Source organism: Cetorhinus maximus, chromosome 7 (assembly GCF_964194155.1).
Source record: "Cetorhinus maximus chromosome 7, sCetMax3.hap1.1, whole genome shotgun sequence".
NCBI classification, from domain to species: domain Eukaryota; kingdom Metazoa; phylum Chordata; class Chondrichthyes; order Lamniformes; family Cetorhinidae; genus Cetorhinus; species Cetorhinus maximus.
In genome coordinates, this window is record NC_135885.1 from 136,282,257 (window position 1) to 136,297,513 (window position 15,257).

Genomic DNA, 15,257 nt, shown 5'->3' on the forward strand with positions numbered 1-15,257 from the left:
CCATGCTTGCAAAACAAAACGTCGATTGTTAGATGTGATTCTGCGATTAGGCAGCACTTACCGAATAATCCTGAGTGCGCTAATAGCTACACTATCAACTAAATTAAGGTAATCAATCGAGTTTGTAACTTGGCTCATTGACACTTTCTGGAAGTGACATACATTCAAATACAGGAGCCCGTTCTCTGCAAGCAAAAGGAATATGGTCAAGCCTTGTGCCTTTTTTTGAATTGTAGAGGAGTTGGATAGCCTATAGCTCCCTGTTGCTTTCTCCATGGCAACGCCTTGACCAAGTAGATTTGACTTGCCAACCAATCAGTACCCTTTTCTCTGGCAATATAAATTGTTGCAATCCTATGAAATTTGGCACCCTTGCGTTTGTCCTGATGAGTGCAAGATGAAAAACCTCAACAACATGTCTCATTTTTTAGCAATGTCCAAACTCAAATGTTTTTATTTTGATTCCGAATGTTCTGACTTCATTCCTGCTTCACCATGATATGCTGGGAAAGCATGTTTTGCTTGAGCAAGCTCTCACTCTTTGTCTAAGTCAGGCATACGTGAGATGTCGTTCTGTCTGTGGGAATGTGCAGCTACCCGGGGCCACTGGGAGTTACAGAAGAAACAGGAAGGCAGCTGTAACCTGGAGGGGCAAATTGTGGCAGCTACAAACTGCAATGATGGTGACAACTGTGACCTAAAAATAGGCTTTGCACCCTTTCCCTTTCAACATCTGCCTGGTGCAGGCAGGCTTGTTAACAATATGGGATACTAGGATGTACTGGCAACAAATACTTTGGGTGCAATTCTAAGCTGCCCCAACTCCGTCACCACAACAAAACAGCTGACAGGAGAGGGCCTGGGGGGAGGCTTAAAAATAAAAATGTGGTGACATATAACCCCAAACCATCATGTACATGTCAGCCCCCATTTTTACAGTGCAGGTTGCCCACGGTGCGAGTGTCCAGGTCTCGTTAGGCGGGGCACGTCATTATAATAGTTCAACCTGATGTCCATGGTGTAGTTTGAGGATGATTTTAATTTAGCGCCTGCGGGATGGGTTTCCCAAGGCTCAGGAGATTCCGTTGCAAAAGAGAAGTGTGAGCAGCCAGATCCAGCAGCTGAGTACTGTTTGGAGCACTGTTTCAGGGCTGGTGTGCTTTCCTCCAATGAACCGTGAACCCGATCCCCAAGATCCTTGGCTGTGGCCCTCTGCTGATTTTCCCACCTGACAATCCGTCTGGCTGTGGGTGGAGGGGGGACATGGAGTATAGAAATTGCGATGAGATCCTGCCTTCAAATTTATCAGAATCTCTGTGTTCCCACCTGCCCCAACCACCAGCTCCCTCCCCCAAACATGATCTCTCCCCGCCTCCCCACAAATATCATGGCCTTTATTCCTTTTAAGCAAGGATTGCATTCTTTTCAGAGTCATGCCAGTGGGAATTAGGACTTGGGGTTGGGGGTGGGCATGGTGGATTGGGGTTCCTGGGGACCTGGGGTGGTGGGAAGGCTTTAATTGAAAGGATCTATTTCCAGTTGACAGATTGCTTATAACAGACCTTAAGCTGCTTTTCATACTTGCTCAGTGAGAGCAGCCTCCTTGGGCAACTCTGACATATTTGCAATTGGTGGCCTTCAGTGGCTGGGCTCTGCTTTTATACGGAGTGTGAAAATAGTGTGAAACCACTGGTGTCAACTCATTGATGATGTGCATGTGACATGCATCCCAAGGAGGGAAACCCCTGCCTCTGCAGTTACACATTCTAGGAGATAATTTTCCTTCTTTTTTTTTCTTCCTCATTCGATGGAGTTTTTAGCCGACCCTTTGGTGTCTGCACTCATCGCACCCAAATTTCCTGGTCTTCACACCCACATTTCCAAGATGTTCTGCCAGCGAGGGTGAAGCTCCACACATGAACACAAATTTATAAATGTACCCCCAGAGTGTAAAAAGGTTGTAGATTGGAGGTGGAGGAAACTGTTGACCTTAAGAGGGTCTATTTTTATTTTCATAGTACAGGAAGAGGAAAATATACCATATAATCGAGGATAATTAACAATGAATCAAGGACTGGAACTTAACTTAAACTAGAGAATAGTATTAGCAAAAGTAATGGCATGAAAGACTTAACAAATGGTTTGGTCTTAAAGGGAAGAGGTGAGGAAATTACAGATGCCTTACCAACTATCTTCCAAAGCCCTCTTGATTCAGGAGTTGCCCCTCTAGATTGGAAGGTTTAAATGATTTTGGAAAGGTGAAAGGGAGAAACCAGGAAACTGTAGACTGTTAGTCTAACATCTTGCGGGGAAGTTATTGGAAACAATAGTTTAAAAACAGAGTGACTGAGCAATTAGAGAAATTTGAGCTGATTAGGGAAAGCCAATCTGGATTTGTAAAATGTAATCTCTAATGAAGTTAATTAATTTCTTTGGGATGTAACTAAAGCCATACATCAGAGAATATCTATGGGTGTCAAAGATATGGTCTTCCAGGAGGCTTCCGAAAAGTTTCCATATAAGAAACTGTTAGCTGATGGAATTGAAGGCACATTTTGTGCTGGTTAGGAGATTCGTGAGGCAGTAGAAGACAGAGAGCAAGGATAATGGTTATGTGCTCAAGTTGGAAAGAAGTGACTAATTGTGTCCCAAAAGTGTCTGTGCTGTTGCCTTAACTGATCACTATATTCATTAATGACTTGAACAGCAGAATAAAAAGCCATATATCCAAGTTTGCTAATAGCACAAAGAATGGTGTTACAATAAGAATTGTAGATGGGAGCATAAAATTACAAAGAGACATTGATTGATTAAGTGAGTGGGCAAAACTGTTGCAGATGCATTCTTGTGCTGGTAAAAGTGAGGTCATCCATCTTGGACCAAAAAGGACAGATCCGAGTATAATTTTAAATAGTGGGAAGCTAGTAACGATGTACGTGCAAAGACATTTAAGGGTCCATGTACAAAGATTAGGTACAAAATAATAATCAAAATGACTAATGGAATGTTAAGATTTATAACTAGAAGGCTTGAATGTAAAGCGGTGGGGGGTGGGGCGGGGGGGAGCTTTTTTTACAGCAATACCAGTTTCTGGTTAGATCTCATCTGTACTGTTTACAGTTTTGGGAACTGTGCTTTAGAAAAGATATATTGGCCTTGGAGGGAGAGCAGCAAGTTCACCAGAATGTTACCACAGGTCGGATTTTCTCATAAGAGACAGAAAACTGGAAGCGGGTTCGATTTCAAAACTGACAGTGATCTTCCATGGTTTGGGGCCTCAGCTAGGGTAAGGGGTGGGTCTGCCATCCAATTAAGCTGCCGGGACATGGGAATGGAAGTGGGCCAGCTCCGGAGTGGGCATTATGCAAGGGCACCTGTGAAACAGCTCTACAAGTGTTCCTACGTCTGACACGGTAGAATTTCTGCTTTCAAACCACATGACCAGCCAATCATTAACATATACAGTTTTCTTGATAAACTCCCACCTGCCTTTCCCAAACCCAATATTCTAGAGAACATTGCTGTGAATCCTCTATACTGTCGGTTAAGGCAATCCTTATATGTAGGATATTATTATCTCTTCCTCTGTATTTACCCTACATGGACTACCATTGTATGCCCCTTCCTGCACCTTCACTATCCCTTCCACCCTTCCCTCATTGTGTGCAGCGCTAAATAAGGAAAGTATCTTATACCATGCCACTAACCTTCATAAAGTTTCCTTCCTTTCTGACTCGCCTTCAACTTGATGCGTGCCTGCCCTCACTGCACTCAAAGGCTGAAGGCACCTTTAGGCTGAGCCACCTCCACTAATGTTCAAAATCACCTGAAATTGGCACTCTTACTAAGCCCTTAAATTGTTTACCTGGTCTGTTAATAGGTACTGGTCAGCTTCGAGGCCTACACTCGCCCCTGTCCTCACGGAAGCCACTAATGACGGAAACAGAGGCAGGACTTAAGGTCTCTTAAGGCTATTTTCCTGCCTGCCTCTGTCCCAGCCCCGATCCCGATGGAAAGATCTGGCCTCAGGACTCCAAGGGTTAGATTATGTGGAGAGATTACATCAACTCAGCTTGTATTACCTGGAAGATTAAAAAAAAGTCAAGGGGTAACTTGTTTGAGGTTTTTCGTATTATGAAACAAATTGATAGGGTGGATTTAGAGCAACCTGTTCTTCTGCTGGTGGGAGCATCGCGGCCAAGGTGACACATTAAAATCTGAGCCAGATTACTTAGGAGCGGAGTAACCTCTTCATGCAAAGTGTGGAACTCACCCACAAAAAGCTGTAGTTGTAAACTCAATTGATCATTTTAAACCTGAGGTTGATTAATTTTTTTCTTGCTAGACATGGGTATAAAAGGATATGGAGCCATGGAAAGTGGATGGAACTAAGATATAGGTCAGCCATAATACTGAATGCTGGAATTGGCTTGAGGGGTCCGGTTAGTTTGGGGGGATGGGGTGGATAGGATAGAATGGAGCAAAGCCGGGCGGTCGCCCTGCCTATTAGTTATCATATCAGTTGGGGTCTTCTCCCACTGTGGTCAATGGGTCATTTGCTATGTTTGAGGAGAGTGGGAGGAAAGGCTTTTCTGCTGAATGCGAACGAATTCAGATTGCTGGGTTTTGCATTTTTCAGGGTGGAGACTGAATATGACTCTTTGTATCTGATTAAAATGCGTCCCACACAGACACCATGTGTTTCAGTCACCTATTTACTGAGGAGAAAGCTGCACTTGCCACTGAGGGGGAGAGGCACCTGATGCTATTTTGCCTTTACGTCACCTGTATTACAGCTGTACCTAGTGCAAAACAGCCCTCTGTGACAATAACAATTTGAGTAGTATTTGGCCTCCAGTGCACAGAGATCCACCCAGTGCGTAGTGTTCTGCTCAGTGTGATGCAGAAACAGTGGTGTTAACCTGCATTTTTGTAAGGTGGTGCCGGTGTCCAATTGGCACCTGTAGTCTCTCACTATTGGGTTCTAACCATTTAAATGATATACACAAAAAGCTTTAGATTTGATGCCATTTGAACCCTGTGACTACATTTAGTGCCTGGCATTAGATCTTATTATTTAGTGATTTATTGGTCCTTCCATCAGTCTCCCTCCCCCGCCTCTCAGAGCTTGAGTTTTCCAGTTCTGATGGAGCATCTGTATCACTCGCCTTGTCCTTGTTTCAAACCTTTCCTGCTGTTGTTTGTAGGAACGTGTTCCTGACAGCCCTTCACCTGCTCCGTCCCTGGAAGATGGCCGCCGGCCAGGGAGTCATCCTTCTTCCCATCGGAGCAGCAGCGTGTCGAGTTCACCAGCCCGGACTGAGAGCTCCTCTGATAGAATCCGTGAGTTCCGTCTACCGATATTCTCGACACTAAATTTTTCACCTGGCTAATTTATTAAAGAATATTTCAAATGCGGTATGTGGGATTAAAGGGCAAGAGTGAAGGAAGATCAACACTGTAACAAAAAAATGAATACATATTCTGAAGCAATATACAAAGGTGCAAATGTATTTCAAATGGTTACTGTACGTTGCAGTTGAATCTGAAAGTAATTTTTTTGTTGATTTTCTACCTTCCTCCTTTCCTCATTGACTGTTGTTGGGATGTGGTTCCATTATCCTGCCCATTGCTCATTTGTGGCCTTATACATAAAGGGATGTATTTCCTTGTCTCCCCCCTATTCTCATAAGAACATAACATGGTAAGAGGCTCAATAGTAAGGGGAACAGACAGGCGTTTCTGCGGCCGTAGATGTGACTCCAGGTTGGTGTGTTGCCTCCCTGGTGCCAGGGTTAAGGATGTCACTGAACGGCTGCAGGGCATTCTGAAGGGGGAGGGCAAACAGACAGAGACCGTGGTACATTTTGGTACCAACGACATAGGTAGAAAGAGGGATGAGGTCCTGCGAGCAGAATTTAGGGAGCTAGGAAGCAGGTTAAAAAACAAGACCTCAAAAGGTAGTAATCTCTGGATTACTTCCGGTGCCACGCGCTAGTGAGTATAGAAATAGGAGGTTAGTCCAGATGAATGTGTGGCTGGAGAGATGGTGCAGGAGAGAGGGCTTTAGTTTTCTGGGACCTTGGGACCATTTCTGGGACCTTTGGGACCTGTACAAAGCAGACGGGTTGCATCTGAACCGGAATGGGACCAACACTCTTGTGGAGAAGTTTGCTAGTGCTGTTGGGGAAGGTTTAACTTGGCAGGGGGATGGGATCCTAAGAGGAGGTTCAGCAGGGGGAGATGCACAGCCAAAATTAGAAAAGAAAGCAAGTGAGTCTGGAAGGCATAGAGGTTATAGGTCAGTTAAGGCACAAGGGAGTTTGGCAAGGTTGGATGGTATTTATTTTAATGCAAGGAGTCTGACGAATAAGGCAGATGAGTTGAGGACACAAATTAACACATGGAAGTATGATGTCATTGCTGTCACAGAGACATGGTTGAGAGAGGGGCAGGATTGGCAGATCAATCTTCCAGGATATAGGGTCTTCAGGCGAGACAGGAAAGGAGGTAAAAGAGGAGGGGGTATCGCAATATTGATCAAGGAATCAATTACAGCAGTAAGGAGGGATGACGACATCTAAAAAGGCTCCTCAAATGAAGCCATATGGGTGGAACTGAAAAACAAAAAATGAGCAATCACATTGCTGGGTGTGTACTATAGGCCCCCAAACAGTCAGAGAGAAAAGAAGAGCAGATATGTAGGCAAATTTCAGAGAAGTGTAAAAATAATAGGGTAGTAATAGTGGGGGATTTCAACTTCCCCAACATTAACTGAGTTAGTCGTGGTGTGATAGGTTTAGAGGGAGCAGAATTCTTATAATGCATCCAGGAGAGCTTTTTAAGCCAGTACGGAGAAGGTCCTACAAGAGAGGAGGCGGTCCTGGACTTAATTTTAGGAAATGAAGCCAGGCAAGTGGTAGAGGTGTCAGTGGGGGAGTATTTTGCAGATAGTGATCATAACTCCATTAGATTAAAGGTTGTTATGGAAAAGGACAACGATGGGCCAGAAATCAGAGTTCTCAATTGGGGGAAGGCCTATTTTAATAACATCAGATATGATTTGGCCAGAATGGACTGGGAACAGCTACTTTTAGGTAAATCTGCGTCAGAGCAGTGGGACTTATTCAAGAAGGAAATAGGAAGAGTACAGGACCAACATATTCCAGTAAAGATAAAGGGTGGGACCAATAAATTCAGGGAACCCTGGATGTTGATGGATATGCAGGATTGGATAAAGAGAAAAAGTGATGCTTATGGCTTATGGCTTATACTGAGGGCTCAAAACAGTGGAAGCCCTAGAGGAGTATAGAATGTGTAGGGGGGATCTTAAAAAGGAAATTAAGAGAGCAAAAAGGGGGCATGAAAAAATGTTGGCAGGTAAAGTAAAGGAAAATACAAAGTTATTTTACAAGTACGTTAAGAGTAAGAGGATAACTAGGGAAAGAGTAGAGTCCATTAAGGGCCATAGTGGTAATTTGTGTGTGGCGCCAGAAGACGTAGGTAGGGTTCTAAATGAATACTTTGTCTTGGCGTTCACAAATGAGAGGGACGACGTGGATATGGAAATCAGGCAGAAGGACTGTGATATAATTAGAGAAATTATCATAGAGAGGGAGGAGGTTCTAAATGGTCTGGCAAGTTTAAAAGTAGATAAATCTCCAGGCCCGGATGAAATGTATCCCAGGCTGTTGAGTGAGGCAAGGGAGGAGATAGCAGGGGCGCTGGCAATAATTTTCAATACCTCTCTGGCCACAGGAGAGGTGCCAGAGGACTAGAGGACAGCCAATGTGGTACCATTATTCAAGAAGGGAGGAAGGAATAAACCAGGAAACTACAGGCCAGTCAGTCTAACCTCAGTAGTAGGGAAATTATTGGAAGCAATTCTGAGGGACAGAATTAGCCTACACTTTGGAGAGGCAGGGATTAATCAAGGACAGTCAGCATGGTTTTGTTAAGGGGAGGTCATGTCTGACCAATTTGATCGAATTTTTCAAGGAGGTGACCAGGTGTGTAGATGAGGGCAATGCATTTGACGTAGTCTACTTGGACTTCAGCAAAGCTTTTGATAAGGTCCCGCATGGGAGACTGATAACGAAGGTAAGAGCCCATGAGATCCAAGGCAATTTGGTAAATTGGATCCAGAATTGGCTGAGTGGCAGGAAACAGAGGGTGATGGTCGAGGGGTGTTTTTGTGACTGGATGCCTGTGTCCAGTGCGGTTCCACAGAGATCGGTGTTGGGTCCCTTGCTGTTTTGTGGTATATATAAACGATTTAGGCTTGAATGTAGGAGTGTTGATCAGTAAGTTCGCGGATGACACAGAATTGGTGGGGTGGTAAATAGTGAGGTGGATAGCCTTAGATTACAGGAGGATATAGATAGGCTGGTTAGATGGGCTGATCAGTGGCAAATGGAATTTAATCCCGATAAGTATGAGATGATGCACTTGGGCAGGACAAACAAGGCACAGGAATACACGATGAATGGTTGGACCCTGGGAATTACCGAGGGTCAGAGGGACTTTGGTGTGCATGTCCACCAGTCCCTTAAGGTAGCGGGACAGGTAGATAAGGTGGTTAAGAAGGCATATGGGATACTTGCCTTTATTAGCTGAGGCATAGGATATAAGAGCAGGGAGGTTATGCTGGAACTGTATAAAACGCTGGTTAGGCCACAGCTAGAGTATTGTGTGCAGTTCTGGAATTGGCATTATAGGAAGGATGTGATTGCACTAGAGAGAGTGCAGAGGAGATTTACCAGGATGTTGCCTGGGCTGGAGAGTTTTAGTTATGAGAAGAGATTGGATAGACTGGGGTTATTTTTCCTGGAGCAGAGGAGATTGAGGGGGGACACGATTGAGGTGTATAAAATAATGAGGGGCATAGATAGGGTAGACAGGAAGGAACTTTTCCCCTTGGAGGAGGGATCAATAACCAGGGGGCATAGATTTAAGGTAAGGGGCAGGAAGTTTAGAGGGGATGTGAGGAAGAATTTTTTCACCCAGAGGATGGTGGGAATCTGGAACTCACTGCCTGAAAGGGTGGTAGAGGCAGAAACTCTCATAACATTTAAGAGATATTTGGATATGCACTTGCGATGCCATGGCATACAAGGCTATGGGCCTAGTGCTTGAAAATGTGATTAGAATAGTTAGGTACTTGTTTGACCGGTGCAGACTCGATGGGCCGAAGGGCCTTCTTCTGTGCTGTAGACCTCTATGACTCTATGAGAAATAGGTATTGGAGTAGACCATTTGGCCTTCAAACCTGCTTTACCATTCAATTCGATCATGGCTGATCTGATGGTGGCCTGAACTCCACTTTCCTGTCTGCCCCCTCTAACCCTTGACTTGATCCCTTGTCAATCAAAAATCTATCTACTTCAGCCTTGAAGAATGACCCAGCCTCCACGGCTCTCTGTGATGTAAAATTCCAAAGGCTGATGAACCACAGAGAGAAGAAATTCCTCCTCCTCTCCGTCATACATGAGAAACCGCAGTCTGAAACTGTGCCCTCTGGTTCTAGATTCCCCCATAAGGGCAAATATCATCTCAGCATCTACTCTGTCAAACCCCCTCAGAATGCTGGATAGGAATGGTGCACCTACGTTCCCCAGGTGGCAAAGGTCAAGAAAATCTACCTGTTGAAATGTCAACAGGACTATTTGACACTTGAGACTGGGGGCTGTGCTTGATCCTCTTCTTCCATGATAGACTTAGGAATTTTCCAGGAGAATGCACTGTTTAGCTTCAAAGAACAGGAACGCTGTCTTATTTTTCTCCTCGCTAGCCTAGAGGCGCTGAGCCAACTATAGCTCCCAAGTTGTGGCTCCAGCTGAGAACTGGGTATCAAACATGGAACCTTACAGTCTCAGTACCCACTACTTAGCCAATGGGAAAGTTCGCCATTGATTTAATTGCAACGATCTCTGGGTTCATGAACAATGCAATCTGGAAGTCTTTCTCCAGAAGCAGGCTCTTAGGTATAAAACAAGTAAGGCTTCCACCAGTTGCCGAAGTGCAATGTGGCATGTGGTATTGCAACATTATGCAATGGAACCAGCAGTATGTGGATGCAGCCTTTCAATTAGGAGACCTTTCAATAACATACATAAAGAAAACAAGATATAATGTTAACATTATTTTTATTCTCCATTTCTGTTCAGCAGTTTTATGAATACTTATGTTTGAATAGTGGGTCCTGATGACCCCATTGGGCAATTGGCTTGACCAGAATTTTGAGCACAAGAAATAAAATGATTGCTGAATAATTGCTTCACTACCAATATCAACCCAGCTTTTGTTACACTACATCCTAACAGTGCCATCCGCACCTACAATTTGTGTGAAACTGAAAACTGGCAGACGTACACTTAACATTGTGTTTGTTAAATTTAAATCTTAAGTGCAAGGACTTGTTGATATCAACTGATTCTAAGCAGATAGTGCCAAACAGGATCTAGGAATGAAAGTGTATTCCTGAAACTCCCTTGTCTTATCCTGCATGGTTACTGAAAAGTAAATTGTTTGCTTTAACTGATAGCTGTCCATCAGAATGGATTGTCAATTAACCAGACCCTCCTGGGGTTGTCCCCCACTATCCTACCTGGCCCCAAGGAAGGAGATCTTGCTTGTCATGATGGAGGACATGAAGCGAAAAGGATGCACACTGAAAAAGGTAAAATATCCACTACATCTGATGTGTGTTTCAGCGTTCACTGCAGTAAATACTCAGGCAGATTCCTTTACCGGTGATCAATGAATAATGACTTATTTTCAAGTTGTCACAGTATTTATATCTGCTCGGTTCTAAACCCCAGCAACAAATTTTATTAACCTACGTCTTTTTCCTGCACCCTTCAGCTTGAGGGGTTCTTGTGCTGCTAATTACCAGCCTTAACTTTCTGGGGCCAGTTTAATGGGCAATTAATGTGTAAGTCTGAACTAAATAATGTAGAGTATGCGATATTATCGACCAGGAAGTTCTGGAGGTCTGCAACTCTCTTAATCCCCTGAACTTGCTGATTTTTGTGTCTTAACACATCATTGTTTTTCTAGCAAACTTTGGACCCATTATAATCTGTGATCCACCTCTGAGTAATTCTCTTTAACAGAATAAATTCATTTAATATTCACAGCATGTAGTGCTTTATGCAGAGGTGCTTGTTTATGTAAGTAGACTGGGAGTGTGGAGACTGGAGACTGTCGTTGTACGCAATCTGAAGAACAGAAACTCCAATGGACTCGGCACACTCGGCCAACGTCATCGCGTGTCATTTTCATGCTCAGTCGGGTCGGGAACATGCAGACCCGCCGAGCTAAAAATTCTGCCCAAAATGCTTAGCGCTTTTTTTTTAGTTGCAGTTAATTCTATTGTATTAATTACCTCACGTGTTTCCCATACCCTCAGACTGACTTTACCAGTTTGCAGGAAACTCGTCCTCTGATAAAAGGCCAAAATGGCATAAAAAAAACCTCTTTTTTTAGGATAGTACTCTCCCATCCTTCCCTCCTGAAAATATCAAGACCTGGTAGTGAACAGCGCAAAGCTGTCTGCTGTAAATACCACATAAGCAAGAGACCGTTTTTCAATGTGAGTTTTGGGAAATGAAGACAATGAGATCATCACAGCTAAATCTAATCACCTGATAGCCACATGTGTGTTCTTTGTTCGGGCGCTAATTGGTCTACTAAGCCCTCAATATGACGGGCAGAAAATTGCCGCACATTTCTGGTCAGATGTGCTCTGCCCACCAGAGGAAAAGAAACAGATGTCAATGAGGGCCCCATTGCAAAATTAGTTTGCTCTAATACAGCTTCTCTCAGGAAAAGCAGACTTTGGACCAGCGGTTACCGAGCTTGAATGTGGAGCTAGGAGGAATAGAATTGTTCCAACCTGTGCCACGTTTAAAGAACGCAGGCTGCTGCTCTTCCTTCCCCGATCTTGGCCACACACACACACCGACGTGGTCTCTTATTTCCCCACCTGCTATGGCTCAGTGAGTATAGCGCTGTCACCTCTTCGAAGGTTGTGTGTTCAAGACCCTGCCCAGAGACATGAATGCACAAACCTAAGTTAACAATCCACTGAACTGCTGAGGGAGTGCTGCACTGTTGGAGGTGCCACCTTTCAGATGAGACATGAAACCAAGGCTCTCTTTGTTCTCAAGTGGACAGGGAAGACCCTATGGTGCTATTTCCAAGAAGAGTCAGAGAATTATCCCTGCTGTCCTGGAGAATATTTATCCCTCAATCAACTTTACTGAAACAGGATATCTGATTATCACATTGTTGTTTGTGGAAGCCTGGTGTGCACAAATTGACTGCCATATTTCCTACATTACAACAGTGACTAGACTTCAAAAATATTTCACTGGCTGGAAAGCGCTTTGGGACATCCTGAGGTCATGAAAGGCTTGAACCCCCAATCTCTAACCCCCGCTCCCCTCACCATAGGAAACTGGACAGAGCAAAGTCACTCTCAGGATCTTTCAATTGTGAATGAATGGAACACATGAAATCATTTGTCATTCTCCGAAAATTAACAATATTTTTTGCTGCCTAAAACGACGATAGTTCAAACACATGAACGCCAATACTAAAACCTTGTTAGAATTGTGAGAATTAGCACTGGACAGAAAGCATCCTAATTCAGTAAAATAGTCATTTTCCCCCCACACACTGTGGAGGATCATAAATGCAACAATATGTAAGTCATTTTTATTGAATGTTCGTGTAGAGCATTTTAAGTGAATATAAAGTCATACACGAATGCTTAACTGTAATGGTGTTGCACATTATTACCAATTAGGATTCTGTTCCTAAAAAAAGTAATTAATTCTCAGCCAGTTGAAACCTTTAAAGAGAAAGGTGATTAAGGGTTACATAAGAACTTAATAAGTAAGAGCAGGAATGGATCATTTGGCCCCTCAAGCCTGCTTAGCTATTCAATACGATCGTGGCTGATCTGCAGCTTCAATTCCACCTTCTTTCCCACTCCCTGTATCCCTTGATTCACTGAGAGATCAGGAACCTGTCTATCTCAGTTTCGAATATATTCAATGATGGAACATGTACAATTATTTAGGAGAGGCATTTCCAAATATTCATAAACCTCTGAGTGAAGAAATTTCTCCTCATCTCAGCCCCAAATCATCAATCCCTTATCGTGAGATTGTGCTCCCATGTTCCAGAATCCCCATGCAGGGGAAACAACCCCTGAGTCCTGCCCTCTCAAACCCCTTCAGAATCTTCTATGGGTATTTCACTTAGATTATCTCTCATCCTTCAAAACTCCAGAGAGTACAGGCCCAATTTACTCTGTTTCTCATGATAGGACAACCCCCTCATCCCAGGAACCAACAAAGTGAACCTTCACTGTCCTGTCTCCAAGGCAAGCATATCCTTCCTTAGATATGGAGACCAAAACAGCACACATTATTCCAAGAGATAAAAGCAAAGAACTGCGGATGCTGGAAATCCAAAACAAAAACAGAAACAGAAACACCTGGAAAAACTCAGCAGGGTCAGGAGGACTCGAAACGTCAACTGTGCTCTTCTCCGCCGATGCTGCCAGACCTGCTGAGTTTTTCCAGGTATTCCTGTTTCTGTTTCTGTTTCTGTTTTACACATTATTCCAAGGTGTGGTCTGAACAAAACCCTATACATTTGTAGCAAGAGTTTTTTATTCTTGTGCTTCATCCCTTTGCAATTTAGGCGAACATGCCAGTTGCCTTCCCAATTGCTTGCTTTATCTGCATGCTATCTTTGTGTTTCTTGAACAGGTACACACAAGTCTCTCTGAACATCAGAATGTCAAAGTTTTACACCTTTTGCAAAAAAAATTTTCTACTATAGTGAATAACCACACACTTTCACATATTATACTCCAACTGCCACCTTCTTACCCACTCATTTAATCTAATGTAGTCTATATCTCTTTGCAGTCTCTCTGTGCCCTCCTCACAGCCTACCTTCCCACCTAACTATTGTGTTGTAAGCAAATTTAGATACAGTGCTCTCAGTCTCTTTGTCTAATTGATTAATATAGATTGTAAATAGCTGAGGCCCTAGAACTGATCCTTAGAACCATAGAACCATAGAACACTACAGCACAGAAAACAGGCCATTCGGCCCTTTGAGTCCGTGCCGAAATATTATTCTGCCAGTCCCATTGACCTGCACCTAGTCCATAACCCTCCAGACCTCTCCCATCCATGTATCTATCCTTGTGGCACTCCATTAGTTACAGCCTGCTGTTATGGCACAGCCGTTGGTAAATGCTGAGTTGTTTAAATCCCAGAGGGAAACTTGAAACAACTGCCATAACTTGTTTTGCAATTTGTATAAATTTCAAGGTGTGTGCTTTGAATTCAGTAGCAATAAGGCCTCCAAGTCTTATCAGTTTTTTTACAAAGCTAGATTAAACATTTATTACTAAGAGAAATGATTTTAAAGCACATACATATGCCTACAAATTACTACTATAATAACTTCTAAATCCCCTACTTAATCTAACTCCCAGTTACACTTTTGTTAAGGCAACAGTAAGACACACAGATTTTAAAAGACCCAGGCAAAGAAACACGATACTCTGGCAATCCAATTCAAAGTGAGTCTTCTTAACTTCAGTACTTTGTAGACAGCAGCTTGAGGCATAGATGCTGAAGGCTTTTCACAATTGTTAAAATCCTAAAATGCCTACCCTTACACACAGCCTTCACTCCTTTATACACATTTTCACCTTTGAATGTAAATTCCCATTGTTTCACAATCTCTTTGGACTCTACCTTTCTGAAAATAAAAATCTCTCATAGTACTAAGTTTTACCAGTAATCTTTGGGAAAAATAGACACACTGTTTCTTACTTTTCCTGGCTAGGTGTTATATTTCACTCACTCTCCTTGAATCCAAACTAGTCTGTTTTTTTTAAAATGCAAATGTCCCCTTTACCTCTTACATTTTAAACTTCACCCATATTTACCAACTTAACATTTCAAACCTAGCTCACCCTATGTTACATCAAAGCCTCCACACCAGCTGACTTTAATCCACTTAAGTCTCTCTCACATACATACACACGCCACTATTTTACAATAAAATCTAATAACATTATGAGAATTATTATATCTTCTAACACTGCTAACTTGAAAATTCCCTATTTATCCTTACTCTCTGCTTCCTGTCCATTGACCAATCTCTATCCATGCTAACATATGACTCCCAACTCCATGGCCAGAATTTTATGCTCTCTCACT

The 15,257-nt window shown here is 43.1% G+C and overlaps 1 protein-coding gene across 5 annotated transcripts in view; it reads left to right on the plus strand.

The window, feature by feature from the left end:
• The window catches only part of LOC144683022 (dachshund homolog 1-like), a 551,253-nt gene that overhangs the window by 435,325 nt on the left and 100,671 nt on the right, over window positions 1–15,257 (plus strand). For 3 of the 5 annotated variants that reach the window (XM_078546002.1, XM_078546001.1, XM_078546004.1), the window contains 2 exons: window positions 5,208–5,343; window positions 10,544–10,678. In XM_078546002.1, coding sequence (XP_078402128.1) covers window positions 5,208–5,343; window positions 10,544–10,678 — 271 coding nt within the window. The remainder of the gene's footprint in view (window positions 1–5,207; window positions 5,344–10,543; window positions 10,679–15,257) is intronic. The other 2 variants (XM_078546003.1, XM_078546005.1) reach the window with 1 other exon arrangement.